At 40.7% G+C, this 15,700-nt stretch overlaps 1 protein-coding gene across 1 annotated transcript in view; it reads right to left on the bottom strand.

The window, feature by feature from the left end:
• LOC120862929 (contactin-associated protein-like 3) overlaps positions 1 to 15,700 on the bottom strand; it is a 232,277-nt gene that overhangs the window by 52,164 nt on the left and 164,413 nt on the right. Inside the window, exon 13 of the mRNA XM_040239100.1 lies at positions 902 to 1,099. Coding sequence (XP_040095034.1) covers positions 902 to 1,099 — 198 coding nt within the window. The remainder of the gene's footprint in view (positions 1 to 901; positions 1,100 to 15,700) is intronic.

Raw genomic sequence — 15,700 nt, 5'->3', positions numbered from 1 at the left:
ATAGAATTTTAGTTCAGTGATCTATTTGGCAATATCTAATTAGCAATCTAGTTAGCAATCAACTAACAGTAAGCACTAAACCCACTAGCACTAACTATAAATTCAATAAACCAGAGAGATGCAAATAAGTAGCATTTACTTCATGCCATTTATAGGTATGGTGCAATTAGGTTCTAGCAGAGTTAGTGCCTTAGCCTTGAAGACTCAGAAAAAATGATTTCCTAAGTCCCATAGCTGCTGAGTGACAAGCCTGAACTCTGAGGACCTGCCTAGCACTCTCTGCTCATTCTAATCCCCAGATGCCTGATCAGAGGAGCGGCAGGCCAGCCTCCAGAAAACCAAGCAGTTTCATGCTTCATGCAGGCAGGTTGAACATTCCAACAAAATTAGGTATTTCAAAGGAAGAAAATAGAAAATAAAAAATAAAAATTTTCAAAAGAAGAAAAGATATGTAAAATAAACTACTAGCACTTAACGTGTGAAAGAACTGGTGATACCATTTTTCCCTACTTTATATTTAGCCAAGACACTAATCACATTCAGCATAGGAAAAAGGATCTCACCAAATAATCGCCTCCAGATAAGTAAGCCATGTTGTTAACAATGCTTCCCAAGATACCACAGGATTGAGATGTCCCTGTCCTTTATGGCGGGTGAGTACTGAGCCCTCCAGGGGCCTCTTTAAGAGGCTTTTACTGCTCAGTTGCCCAGCTGAGTCTGGGGATGGGAGGGAACTTCAGATCATTTTGGCTCTGGGCAAAGATTTTGGTCTTTGCTCTAAGAAAAAGTCTCTCAGATTGTGACCTGGGTGCTATGGGCACAGATTCTCATGCATCTGTGGCAAGCCATTGTGACCTGTGGGGACAAAAGCTCATGACGTCTAATTACTCTGATTTCTCACCTTGGGGAGTTGAAAGCCTTGACTTCTTGCAGTGGAAAGTCAGCTCCTGTTGGCAGTTGTCAGCATAGTCAATGATGGTCTGGAGCTGGTCCGTGCTGGCTATGTACTTGAAAAATACTGGATGGGGGCTTTCTCCATTCAAGCTTTTGACTTTGACCAAGTGGGAGCCATTATGCTGCACTGAGGTCCACGCAGTGTCTGGTGGGCAGAAGAGGGGTTGGGAGAAAGAAAGGAGACCGTAATGAGGATGGAATCATTAAATGTAAATATGGAAAGCAGAGCATCTGAATTCAGTTTTCTTTTATTTTTTTTTGTAGTCATCAGATCTCTTTGCAATTGGAATCAATGAGTGGAATTCTCAAAATGTTTAACAGGAGGGATTCTCTTTGTTGAAATTTTCACTACCATTATTATAGGCAACATTGTCAGGCAGCTACTTTAAAATTCTGCATTATAATACTAAAAGTTATAAATATAACTTTATGGCCCTAATATTTTTCTTTCCATTACTTTAAGGAGAAAGCCAAAGGTTACTGTATATATATTATCTTTTTACAAGTATATTTGTCATCTGACTGAGCATCTTTTCCTCTGATAATCAGAGAAATGTGTAAAAGACATATGTGAGGAATAAGCTGCAAACGTGATCATGAAAATAACAGAAACTAAGTATTTTTGACAAAAATTAACTAATAGTGTGTCAGCAACTTGTTCAATGGCCAGCACTAAAAAAACACAGGGCTTAGGAATATGACTATCCCAGCAGTAATCATAGCTACATGAATGTCTGTTGGAAAATATTCACATATTTCTATTACATTGATTACCTATATTTTTCAAAGACATTTAAAAAACAATGCACATTTCATAACATTTATAACAGAAGAAAAACAACTTGACTTCTTTTATCTTCCCCTCAATATACATCCCACCATAAATACCTCCCCCCAATATACCTCCCTCCATAAAAGTATAGAAGCTCCCACAGTATAGAAAGCTCAGTGCTAAAGGGCTGAGTTCAAGCTACCTTAATCCAACTATCTCTATAATGTCATTTAACTTTCTCTGTAATATGTATTTGATAAATGATCAGTCTGCACACAAACTTTCCATATTACAGAGCAGGAAACCGTCTTACTGAGTTTATATTATTTCTTAATATATGAGCAAAAGAGCAAAAACCAAAACAATAACACAAGGAATTCACTTAGGGGTCCCCACAGGTCCCTGATCTTTTCCTACCCTGGGGATGTGGGTCTGGGAAAAACCTAACAGATGTGCTGGTGCTCACAACCCTTAACACATGAAATACATTGAGAGACTTGGAAAAGAACCCCAAGGGCCATGGAAAAAACTCTGGTTCAAAGCCTATGGGAAAAAGCATGATGAAATATGCAAAAATTAGCAAGAACAGGAACAAACTGTGAGTCAACATGACCAATGCAGTTTTATATTCTATTAAAAAAAGACTTAATGGATCACCCACCTATCTGCTCACTAGAGGGGGCTGTGAGTGTTCCCATGGCAACTTGAAATCCATAGATTTTGTTTCCTCCTTAATCATGTTTTCACTAGACATTTTACATTTCAACATTTTCCTGGAAAATTACTTAAATGGGTCTGGTATTATTTTTGGTAATTACCTACTCCCATTCACCCCCAGGGTTTCTTCCATCAAATGAAATGAAGGTACAGGGAGTCATGCAGATGACTGTGTTAGGCTTGGGGGTTCATCAATTCCAGTCCACCACATCATTTATTTTCATGGCTTAGGGCACAAAGAAAAATGATGTGCCTGAATGGTTCATATAGGCTAGTGGTCAGTATGATAGATTTATGGTCTTGCATGGTTAAGGTATAATAATAGAAATCTTTTCGAGTGGAGAGAAAGAAACAGTTGAAAAGAACCTCAAAACTGCTCTTCTCAAAAATACTTTAAATGACTGCTCTTTATAGAAATGTTATTTAAAAGACCCCAACAACAACACATTATAGTTCTCTAGTATTCCAATAACATATTATTTTCATAGATTTCAAAACCATGAACCTTTGACATGCCACATAACCTTAATTTTCAAGCACAAGGAGACAGACTAATGAATTAAACTGACCAGCATGATGGAAAAATTGTTGTTAAGTCACTAAGTTGTGTACAACTCTTTTCAACACCAAGGACTACAGTATGCCAGGTTCCTCTGTCCACCACTATCTCCTGGAGTTTGCTCAACTTAGATGTTATTCAAGGTAGTCTGAAGCACAATTTTGGACCTGAAGTAATTAATTTTGCTGGTGGTGGTGGTTTAGTTGCTAAGTCATGTCCGACTCTTGCCACTCCATGAACTGTAGCTTACTAGGCTCCTCTGTCCGTGGGATTCTCCAGGCAAGAATACGGGAGTGGGTTGCCATTTTCTTCTCCAGGGGATCTTCCAGACCCAGGGATTGAAACCGGGTCTCCTGCATTGCAGGCAAACTCTTTACCAACTGAGCTACTTTTAATCAAGGGGAAATTAAAACACGAATTTTGAACTATTGTTAAAACTAGACCCTTTCAGAACATGTAAATTGAACTCAGTGGGGTCTTTCTTCGCACAGGAGCAGGGAGACCATTGGTGGCACTTGGTCAACCATTCTGCCTGAACAAATGAACCTGTAGCCAAGTTAATTTGCTGGTTTGGTTTGATGTTTCATAATAATCACACTGACCATATCATATGCTATCCTTCAGTTTGATTTGCTTTTTCTTTTTGCCAAATTATATCCATTTTGCAACTGGCAACACTTCTTACGCTTTATAATAGACCTCTGGACTATACAAAGAGTCTTTTATAGCAAAACAATCAGTTATGGGAAAAGAACCAGCTCTTTATTTTACACATTCAGGTAAATATACATTGAAAGCATATCTACTATACTCACTTCCATTTCTCTGAGAAGTAGACAGAAAATAAGGCTTCATTATGAAAAATCTGATGCCTTTATAGTTGGTGAGTTCATCACTCATGATTTGGAAATTAACCTCAAAGAAAGTGAAGGTAAAAATTCCTTTTCCCACAGATGCCTGAAATGAAGTCCAATTTGTGTTCAGTCAGTTCTGTTGCTCAGTCATGTGTGACTCTTTGGGACCCCAGGGACTGCAGCATGCCAGGCTTCCCTGTTTGTCACCAACTCCCGGAGCTTGCTCAAACTCAGGTCCATCAAGTTGGTGATGCCATCCAACCATCTCATCCTCTGTCATTCCCTTCTCCTGCCTTCAGTCTTTCCCAGTATCAGGGTCTTTTCCAGTGAGTCAGTTCATTGCATCAGGTGGCCAAAGTACTGAGGTTTCAGCTTCAACATCAGTCCTCCCAGTGAGTATTCAGGACTGATTTCCTTTAGGATGGACTGGTTGGATTTCCCTGCAGTCCAAGGGACTCTCAAGAGTCTTCTCCAACACCACAGTTCAAAAGCATCAATTCTTTGGTGCTCAGCTTTCTTCACAGTCCAACTCTCACATCCATACACAACTATTGAAAAAACCATAGCTCCAACTAGGTGGACCTTTGTTGGCAAAGTAATGTCTCTGCTTTTTAATATGCTGTCTAGATTTGTCATAGCTTTTCTTTCAATGAGCAAGCTCCTTTTAATTTCATGGCTGCAATCACCATCTGCAGTGACTTTGGAGCCCAAGAAAATATAGTCTGTCACTGTTTCCATTGTTTTTCCATTTACTTGCCAGGAAATGACGGGACCAGATGCCATGATCTTAGTTTTTTGAATGTTGAGTTTTAAACCAGCCTTTTCATTTTCCTCTTTCATCAAGAGGCTCTTTAGTTCCTCTTCACTTTCTGCCATAAGGGAGGTATCATTTGCATATCTGAGGTTATTGATATTTCTCCTGGCAATCTTGATTCCAGCTTGTGCTTCATCGAGCCCAGCATTTCGCATTTGTGTCCAAATAGAACATTTTTGGAAATTAAGCCCTCTGCCTTTGTTTCTTCTGATGAGAAGAGGGTACATGTTCTGAGAAGACTGAGAAGGCAAAATGCCAGATGATTTAATTTGTCACATCTATCTCCAGATAGAGCTAGTCAAGAAGATGCAATCAAGGTGATAAATAAGGATAGACAGATGTACACACTAGCAGCCATTCCTGAACCCACAAAGATAATCTGAATACTACAATAGAGAAATATCAATAATCTTAGGTATGCAGATGATACCACCCAATGGCAGAAAGCGAGGAAGAACTAGAGTCTCTAGATGAACAGCAAGGACAGCAAGGAGATCAAACCAATCACTCGTAAAGGAAATCCACCATGAATATTCATTAGAAGGACTGATGCTGAAGCTGAAGCTCCAATACTTTGGTCACCAGATGTGAAGAACTGACTCACTGGGAAAGATCCTGATGCTGGGAAAGACTGAAGGCAGGGGGAGAAGGGGCTCATGGAGGATGAGATGGTTACATGGCATTACCAACTCAACTCAGGGAGATCGTGAAGCACAGGGAAGCCTGGCATGCTGCAGTCCATGAGGCTGCAAAGAGTTAGACACGACTTAGGGACTATGCTATGCTATGCTAAGTCGCGTCAGTCATGTCCGACTCTGCGTGACCCCATAGACGGAAGCCCATCAGATTCCCCTGTCCCTGGGATTCTCCAGGCAGGAACACTGGAGTGGGCTGCCATTTTCTTCTCCAATGCATGAAAGTGAAAAGTAAAAGGGAAGTCGTTCAGTCATGTCTGACTCTTTGCGACCCCATGGACTGCAGCCTACCAGGCTCCTCCGTCCATGGGATTTTCCAGGCAAGAGTACTGGAGTGGGGTGCCATTGCCTTCTCCGGACTTAGGGACTAAACAACAACAGAAACCCAAGACAGCCTCCTTAGAAATTGTGTTACTACACAGAGAGAAATATCGTTACAACTAGCTTTCACTTTTTATTCACCTCCACCCTCTTGCCACACAGATAACGAAGTGAAAGTCTAGAAAAACTCACTTGCAAAACTAAATTCATGAAACTATGTGATTTAGCCACACTTTTCTAAGTAATACAGCATAAGTCACTGAGCTTTCTGAGTAAACTTCTCAAAGAGTGCTAAGGTCTGTAATTTTCCCAGACAGTCTTACTCACCTGAGCCCTCTCCTATATTTCCAATGAAAATAGAACTGGATCCTGGTCATTTATGTGTTCATAGGGCCAGTAAAGGCCAAGCCCGCTACTCCAGATGTTCAGAGGGTGTCCTGAGGAAGATGATGGTCAGCTCTCACCTGGTCCTGCCCTAGATTGCAGAGGCCCTGGTCCCTGCCATGTCACCGGTTTGTCAAAGCTGAGAATGACTGGTGTGTGCATTTTACTGAAGAGAAGCAATGACAGCTCTAAGGAGACAGTTGCCAGGTGCTGGGGGGGGCCAGAGATAGCATTCATCCTGGCCCCACATCCCGGGTCCCTCCTGATTAATATTTATAGGAGCATCCTCATGAGGGTTGCCCTTCCTGCCATAATTCTGGGGCCTTGAGGATTTTCTGGCTTACTTTAATATTTTGAACACAAGAAAATGCTACAGGATACAACTTGATAGCTTCAAGGGAATGTAGCTACTTCACAGCCTTCTTTCTTGGAATTTCAGAGGATGATGCTTTCACTTACTAGGTCACACTGAATGTGTGTCTGCTCATTCATAAGGGCAGACATCTGCTATTTAGCAAGAATAGACATTTACTCAATATGACTTACATTGTCTTCAGGCAATACATATATATGCCTGGCCCCATATCCGGAACCTCCTAGAAGCTAAGTTTTTGGAAGATATTAGTGTCTCCCCTTGTGTGTCAGCCCATCATACAACTCCAGAGCAAAATAATTTTCTCAAAGAGCACATTATATAATTCATTCATAAAATTAGATACAGACAGAGTTCAGGGTCGTGGTCAATAAGAGATATGGGTTATAATCTATGGTCTTGTTTAGTCACTAAATCATGTCCAACTCTTTGCAACCCCATGGACTGTAGCCCACCAGCCTCCTCTGTCCAGGGGATTTTCCAGGCAAGAATACTGGAGTAGGTTGCTATTTTCTTTTCCAGGGAATCTTCTTGACCCAGGGATTGAACTTGCAGCTCCTGCTATATCTCTTGCATTGCAGGAGGATTCTTTACTGCTGAGCCACAGGGGAGGAATGGTCTTAGAAAAGTAAAAAAAATCTCTGAGCCTCCAATTCCATATTTAGTAAATGCTGAAGACCAAATGCTGTCGTTCTAGCCACCTTTGAATGCTAAGGCCATGAACCCGGCATGTTTCTGGCCTAGCTGCCCTCTGAGCATAGACCATTCACTATGCCCACCCACAAGGTTGGGGCAGACTGCGTGGCTGACAGAAAAGCAGGAAAATAAGCTTTCCTGAAGCATTTGTTTTTTTTACCCTTTGGTCACAATGACTGGACCTGCCCCAGAAATTCTGCATCGCCAACCACATCACGCTGCATGTTTTACGAACTACCTTTACAAGTGTCAAGAGGCAAGTCAGAATAATGTCTCCCCAGTGGAGGTGGAAAAGAGTTCTTTCAAGGCAAAAGCCAGTATAAAAGAAATGCAGGTTCACTATGTATGATAATCATCAAAGTGCAGGTCTTCTTTCATTTTCCTTAAAAATTCCAACATTTCAACTTTAAAACATTTTTTGTAAGAAACACTAGTTCCAAACAAAACTTGCTACATGTAATGAATGCACAATAATGCTATGTTCCTGCCAATCTCAATTTTCAAGAGCAAAGCAGAGAACAATGAAATCCCAACTTTTTACAAGCAAAGAAAATATATGTTGCAGCAACTATGCATTTACTCATGAATGAACTCTCCAGTCTATACTTACCACCTCTTTTTGACAAATTTCCAACAAGTGCTGATATCTACTTAAAATAGCAAATGTAGAACTAATGATATTCATAACATTGTTAGTTAGTTGAATTAACATCTGTCTATCTCATTCATCTGCAGGTCTACGAGAACAGTTAATTTCCCTTTCATTCCTCACATATAGCTTAGTGCCTGCAACTTCGTAGTATAAAGTGTGTATGATTGAATGAATGCATGAACTGAATGGGTAACTGAACAGAGAGCTATCTGGTTATGTAGAGACAGGAATTCAAGCAAAAGAGAGAAGAAAGGAAGAAAATCTATACTAATAAACAAATGTTAAACACATAGCAGAATGGGGCTATCAGCACCCAGTCTACAAAGGACTTAAAAAATAGCTTGGCAGAATCTTTTCTCTTTACTGCTTACATCTCTTATAAGTGTTCTTATATTAATAAATCTACTTCTCACCCCCTAAAAATAGCGTGTGTTGTGTGTAAGACAACTGGACTGACTGCCCTTTGCTAAACCACAGTGCTGGAGACCTGACACAATTTCTGACACAGGAAAATGGCTGTTGAAGAAACAAAATAGCAGATATTTTAATCTCATATTCCTAATTTATACCCTCCTTTCACCTTTGGTAACCACAATTTTCTTTCCCATGTCTGTGAGTCGATTTATATTTTGTACATAAGTTCATTTGTATCATTTTTTAGATTCAAAATATACATACTACAAACCTAGAGAGTGTATTAAAAAGCAGAGACATTACTTTTCCAACAAAGGTCTGGACAGTCAAAGCTATGGTTTTTCCAGTAGTCATGTACAGATGTGAGAGTTGGACCATAAAAAGGGCTGAGCACTGAAGAAGTGATGCTTTTGAACTGTGGTGCTGGAGAAGACTCTTGAGAGTGCTTTGGACAGCAAGATCAAACCAGTCAATCCTAAAGGAAATCAACCCTGAATATTCATTGGAAGGACTGATGCTGAAGCTCCAATACTCTGGCCACCTAAAGCGGAGAACCAACTCATTGGAAAAGACCCTGATGCTGGGAAACATTGAGGGTAGGAGGAGAAGGGGTTGAAGAGGATGAGATGGTTGGATGGCATCATCAACTCAATGGACATGAGTTTGAGCAAACTCCAGGAGATAGTGAAGGACAGGGGAGCCTGGCATACTGCAGTCCATGGGGTTGCAGAGAGTCAGACATGACTGAGCAACTGAACCAACAACAAAATACACACTGCTGCTGCTGTTAAGTCGCTTCAGTTGTGTCCAACTCTGTGCGACCCCATAGACGGCAGCCCACCAGGCTCCCCCATCCCTGGGATTTTCCAGGCAAGAACACTGGAGTGGGTTGCCATTTCCTTCTCCAATGCATGAAAGTGGAAAGTGAAAGTGAAGTTGCTCAGTCGTGTCCCACTCTTCGCATTCCCATGAACTGCAACCTACCAGGCTCCTCCGTCCATGAGATTTTCCAGGCAAGAGTATTGGAGTGGGGTGCCATTGCCTTCTTCAAAATACACACTACCATATATAAAATAGATAATCAACAAGGACCTACTATACAACACAGGGAACTATATTCAATATTTTGTAATAACCTATAAGGGGAAAAAATCTGAAAAAAAATAGATATATATGTCTGTACTACTAAATCATTTTGTTGTACACCTGAAATTAACACAACCTTGTAAATCAACTATGTCTCAAGAAAAGAAACACAACTACTTGGTTTGCATGAAGACGAGTGACTTAGTAATAATAATGAGTAAAAAGTTCTGCATTATTAACTGGCTAGTCAATAAATTAAGATCTGAAGGGGGAATGGTCAGGGAGGCAATAGACCCAGTTCTCAGCTTGTTCATTAAGCCTCCAGGGATTCTTTTGGACCGGAAGTTGAGTCACTGCTCTGACTGCAACCCATTTTCTTCCAGCAACAGTCATTCTCACAATGCAGTGTCTGAGACCCAGTTTCTGAACCTCACAACTATGATGTTATAATAGCAAACACCTAACCTGGGGCTTCTCTGGTGGCTTAGTTTGTAAAGAATCTGCCTTCAATGTGGGAGGTACAGGTTCAGTCCCTGCATCGGGAAGAACCCCTGGAGAAGGAATGACTACCCACTCCAGTGTTCTCTGGAGAATTCCATGGACAGAGGAGCTGGGAGAACTACAGTCCATAAGGTCACAGTGAGTTAGACTGACTAACATCCTGGTATAGTGTGGACACAGTCATCTCCGTCTCAGTGGGGAGAGATATTGACCTTCCTCATATTGTCATCAAAGAAATTACTTTCTGTTCCTTCTGTTTAGAAAGGGAATAGACCCATCAACAAATTTCACAAGCAGTCCATTCAAAATAGTTTCATTTTCTGTCTTGTTTTGGATGTCTCAGTACTAAAGGTACTAAAAAAGGCTAGAAGTGTCTTTTTGTAGGTCCTAGGACTACATTTCTGAAGGCTATTACCAAGGATTTAATTTTAGTAATTGGTTTACAATTTTGTTTTGGGTATATTTTTCCAAGTGTTAGTACTTGTTTTTTTGAATAATTAAAGAATGTTTGTCCACAGGCACTGCAGCCTTATGGAGAAGGAGAAATTATTATAATGTAAATATTTCCAGGTTGGAAGAACAGAATCAGGACCCTAAGATCTTTCCTCTATCAATACAAAGACTTTGAAGGCAACTCATGTGACCCCTGGATCAGCAAGAACTATTTAGCTGTGTGTGTGTGCGTGCTCAGTCGTGTCCAACTCTTTGTGACCCCATGGACTGTAGCCCACCAGGCTCCTGTGTCCAAGGGATTCTCCAGGCAAGAATATTGCAGTGGGTTGCCATTTCCTACTCCAGGGGATTTTCCAGACCCAGGGATCTAACCCAAGTCTCCTGCATTGGCAGGCAGATTCTTTACCACTGTACTATAACCCAGGCTCATTCTTTGGATTTTCTCTAGGAACAAAGGATTCTTAAATTTTTCAGTTAAATATTTTGTTGCCTAGCTGTTGGAGGTAGTCATTGGTCATTTGGCCTGTATGTCTTTAGCACACTGCTTTCTTTATGGCTCTGAATTTTAGATAAATCCTTGGCATTTAATATTATTTGGAAATCTTCACTGAAATGTTTAACTCTTGCACTCCATCTCCATGATCCATTTGACGTTCCATCTTAATTGCAATTATAGAACTCTTGAACATTAATCTTTTCACATAGAATAAGACTATACTAATTTCAGGAGTTTTAGATAAGATTAGGCAACCACAAACTTTTCTAAAAAAAAACTTAATTATGCAAAAGTCACAATGATACAATAATCTGGACTTAATGTTTGTTCATTTGCAATGTAATATAAAGCCATAGTTACTAAGTATGCTTTAATAATAGACATTTACATATCAATGTAAATCATTAAATTATTAGCAATGATTTTCATGAGCACATAGACATACACCTTAGAGCTCTTAAAACTTTCCAAGATTAAGTTAGAGTGTTTAGAAAATATTTACTTTAGAGAATTAATGTCTTAGACTTTATCTTAATACATGTGAACAATTCTTGTTGCATTGTGGACAAATCATAGCCACAAGGATTCAATGATGGATCATGCAACCTCACCCACAGCAACCTACATTAATACGAACAACAGAATAATTGCTTGGACTGTGAAATGAATAGCAGCATCAAAATTTTACATCTCCATTAGTTTTATTTCTCCATTGTGTGGTGCCCTTTACTCCCTTTCCGTTTTAACTTTTTGAAGATAGAGGAGGCTGTGCTCACTGAAATCAAAGCTCCCCAGCTTCACAACTGTGGTTTCTAAACCTGTGTGCAAATAAGCATCCCTGGGCTGTGCTGTGCTCAGTCGTGTCTGACTCTCTGTGACCCCATGGACTGTAGCCTCCCAGGCTCCTCTGTCCATGGGATTCTCCAGCCAAGAGTACTGGAGTGAATTGCCATACCCTCCTCTAGGGGATCTTCCGGACCCAGGGATCAAACCCACATCTCTTATGTCTCCTGCCTTGGCAGGCCAGTTCTTTAGCCTAGCGCCACCTGGAAAACCCTAAACATCTGTAAAGAAGCTTAATAACAATAATACAGCTTTTCCTGGATGCTGCCAAAGGATCCTTCTGTAGAAAGCAGAGCTTCCCTAGGGGGACAAACATATAGGGACCTGGAAAAGCCTCATCCTGCTGGACTGTGCCCACTAGTGACAGTAAAGCAAATGAGAGCCTGCTGGTCAGGGTAATTTGTAAAGTCACGGTCCAAATTATATTTTTTAAAGTTTGTATTGCCAAGGATATTATAACCACCCAGTAGGCTTTTGTTTTTATAAACAAGAGATCCCTACTATCTAATTAAATGACCAACAGGCAAACCAAACTTCACATGCTCACAACTGGAATCCTGGTCTTCCATTAAAACATGGTCCTTCCATCTCCTTAAACAATAACTGCACCTTCCTTCCAGGGGTCAGATCCAAACAGGGGAGCCCTGCTTGATGCCTCTCTTTCTGTCTGTCCATATCCAGTCCAGTGGTTCTAAAGCAATCTTTCTCTCCTCCTCCTCTCTCCTACCCTGCTCCCCACCATGCTCCCCACCATCACCACCATCTTGGCTAAATTACTAGAGCAAAGTCCTAACTGGTCTCCTTGCCTCCCCTTGGTGCATCATGATGGTTAAAGGTCCTAACTGTGTGAAATCTGGACCAGCCACATGACTTGAGGAAAGGCCACCTCCTGGTCCTTCCACCTGGGTCTGTCCAACAGGCCAGGCTCCCTGTGGCTGTAGGCCTTCTGCCCTTGTCTCCTCCCTCCCCATGAAGGCTCCACTTCCTCTTGTCTCAGTGCTCCTACTTTGATGTAATAAGTGCAAATGTCAACTTTCCAACTGAGTCTTTTCCTGATCTCTCTGTTTAAAACTGTAACCCATCCTTCTGCAGTCTGTGCCCCACTCCCTGCTTTGTTCTGCTTCACAACACCCACTGCCTTATAACATGCCATGTATTTGATTTGCTTCTGTCAAGGGTTTGGTTCCCCACCCGAAAAAGTGCCCCAGACCATGGGAGGGAGGTGTTCAGATTCACAGTCTGTTATGACCCGAGCTGTGTTGGCTCAGGGCAGGGGCTGAGTACACGTGTTGTTGTCAGAAATTTTCTTGCATCTCTTCAGTTTTGTGCCTTAACTTGGACATTTCTTCATGTCGCCCTGGGAAAGGGAATGATTCATGTCCTTGGCAGACAGTTTTCAAGGCCATTATGTGTATAAATTAATCAAGATGGGTAATCAGTAGATTTTACCTTTTCCCTCCCTTATTCAGAGTTTCTTTTTTATCTCTAGGGTAAGAAAAACATGCTTATATATCATCAAGTATTATCCTAACTTAATTGAAATCAAAAGCTGTTTTTACTGTCCCTTTGCATTTTGATAACTATTCTTGTCTACCGTGGTAGGGACCTACATTCACTCTGAAGAGGTAATAGCAATTGCAGGGAATCAAAATGTATCCAATATTGCAGCAATCAGTATCAAAACAGAACACCTTTGAGATAGTTACACATTCCAAATGGGCTTTAGAAATATACACAACTAAAGCTTCATGGCAAAGCTTAGATCATGTGTTCACTATGATGATTAAAATGTTTTTCTTTTATTACAACCATAAACTGGAGAAAATCAGGCAATCAGCTCTCGGTTATTTCTCTTGGCAGACTTATACACTTGACCTCAGCCTTACCAAGCCTGCCAACAGTTAATTATCAACAAATACCTTTGAAACTTTACTCATCTTGGTTCATGCTATTTGGGATTATTTCTACCTTTCTATCACAGAAAGCAATGGCACCCTACTCCAGTACTCTTGCCTGGAAAATCCCACGGACAGAGGAGTCTGGTAGGCTGCAGTCCATGGGGTCGCAAACAGTCAGACACGACTGAGCGACTTCACTTTCACTTTTCACTTTCATGCATTGGAGAGGGAAATGGCAACCCACTCCAGTATTCTAGCCTGGAGAATCCAGGACAGGAGATGGGGGAGCCTGGTGGGCTGCCATCTATGGGGTCGCACAGAGTCAGGCACGACTGAAGTGACTTAGCAGCAGCAGCAGCTACCTTCCTATGATTCTTGGAATTTTTCAGTGTATATGGAACTCTGCTCATAGGATTAACCCAAGATAATATATATGAAAATCTTTAACATGCCCTAGACTTTTGTGATAATTAAGAACCTAATTGATATAAAGGAAATGTATTACTGGGATGCTTCTTTATTTAGCTTTCTTTGTTCTTGGCACTCACTTGAGTCATGGTAATGAAAGCAAATCAAAGCAGAAATTTAATCACTTGAAGGTAATAAACCACTGGAATCCAGTATATCTAGAAAGATCCTCTGGGCCATTTCCTCACATATTTCTCTGATCACATCTCTTTCAGTAAAAGCAAGTTGATGTATTTAACTCTGTCATCACACTGCAATATTCTGGTCAGTATATATGATAAGATATTTGCCCCAAAGCCCCAAACAGCCATACTTACACCCAGTGCAATGCCCTGGGAGTTCCTGCATCTTCTGCAACAAATTCGGGGGTGGTTTTGGGACTGAAATACATATTTGACTGAATTTAGATCAGATCACATATTAACCACTGCCAAAAATGCTTTGATTTTTTTCATGTGTGAAATGACCATAGATAGTGATATAAAAACCACACCAGGATTGCAAGCTATTCACAAACCATCATTGTAAGTTTACCCATAAATAACTTCCTCCTTGTGAGATCTGCAACCCTTCCCCAGTGATGTGGAGCCATAACAACAGAGAAACCAAATTATAACTAATGTATAGTTACCTAAGAACCATCTATAGTTGATTTTTTTCTGATAATTATCTCAGAATTTGCACTCAAATTCTGTGGTTGTTGAAGTATCTGTTAGGGCTACACTGCTAGAGTAACAGAAAGTTTTCTAAAGAAGGTTTGTCCTCTTTATTGGGCAAACCTTATATGAGCATGGAGAAAAATTTATGGGTATATACACATACAGATACAGGTAGATAAGAGGTATAAAAAATTTGTATCAGTTCCATCAGGGCAGTTGTCATTCATTGCAGTGGAAGTTTTGGTCCTTTGCGCTCCTATACATTTAGGCAGAGAGCTTAAATTAAAAAGTTTTAAAGAATTAAAGGCGTCATAAACACTATGTAATATACAAGTCCTTTAACACATATTAATAATCAGGTTTTTAAGGAAGATGTAATATTATTTATATAGTTGCACGTGAATAGTATTATTAGATGAAGTATACATGCTTGGTGTGTGTGTGTTAGTCACTCAGTCATGTCTGACTCTTTGTGACCCCATGGACTTGTAGCCCATCAGGCTCCTCTGTCCAAGGAATTTTCCAGGCAGGAAGGCTGGAGTAGGTTGCCATTTCCTAACCCAGGGGATATTCCTGGCCCAGGGACTGAACCCAGGTCTCTTGTGCCTCCTGCATTGGCAGGCGGATTCTTCACCACTGTACCACCTGGGAAGTCCATATACACTTTAGAAACATTTATTATCCCCTAGATAAACTCAGGGCTTCCCAGCTGGTGCTAGTGGTAAAGAATCTGCCTGCCAACTAGGAGACATAGGAGATGCGGGGTCAACCTCTGGGTCCAGAAGACCCCCCGGAGGAGGGCATGGCAACCCACTCCAGTATTCTTGCCTAGAGAATCCCATGGACAGAGGAGCCTGGTGGGCTACAGTCCATAGAGTCACAAGGAGTCAGACATGACTGAAGCAACTTAGCACACATACACGCAGATAAACTCACCTCACTACAGATTCAAAAGAGTATAAATGGATATTTTTTAATAAATTTAAAAAGTGAACATTCTCCTAAGGCTTTGGCACTTATTGACATGAACTAAGAAATAAAGTTTACCCTTTTAGGTTATAGATTAATAAACAGTGATTGATTGCTAATTT

The sequence above is a fragment of the Oryx dammah genome, unplaced genomic scaffold (genome assembly GCF_014754425.2).
Source record: "Oryx dammah isolate SB20612 unplaced genomic scaffold, SCBI_Odam_1.1 HiC_scaffold_1, whole genome shotgun sequence".
Taxonomy (NCBI): domain Eukaryota; kingdom Metazoa; phylum Chordata; class Mammalia; order Artiodactyla; family Bovidae; genus Oryx; species Oryx dammah.
This window is presented reverse-complemented; position numbering and strand designations above follow the sequence as displayed.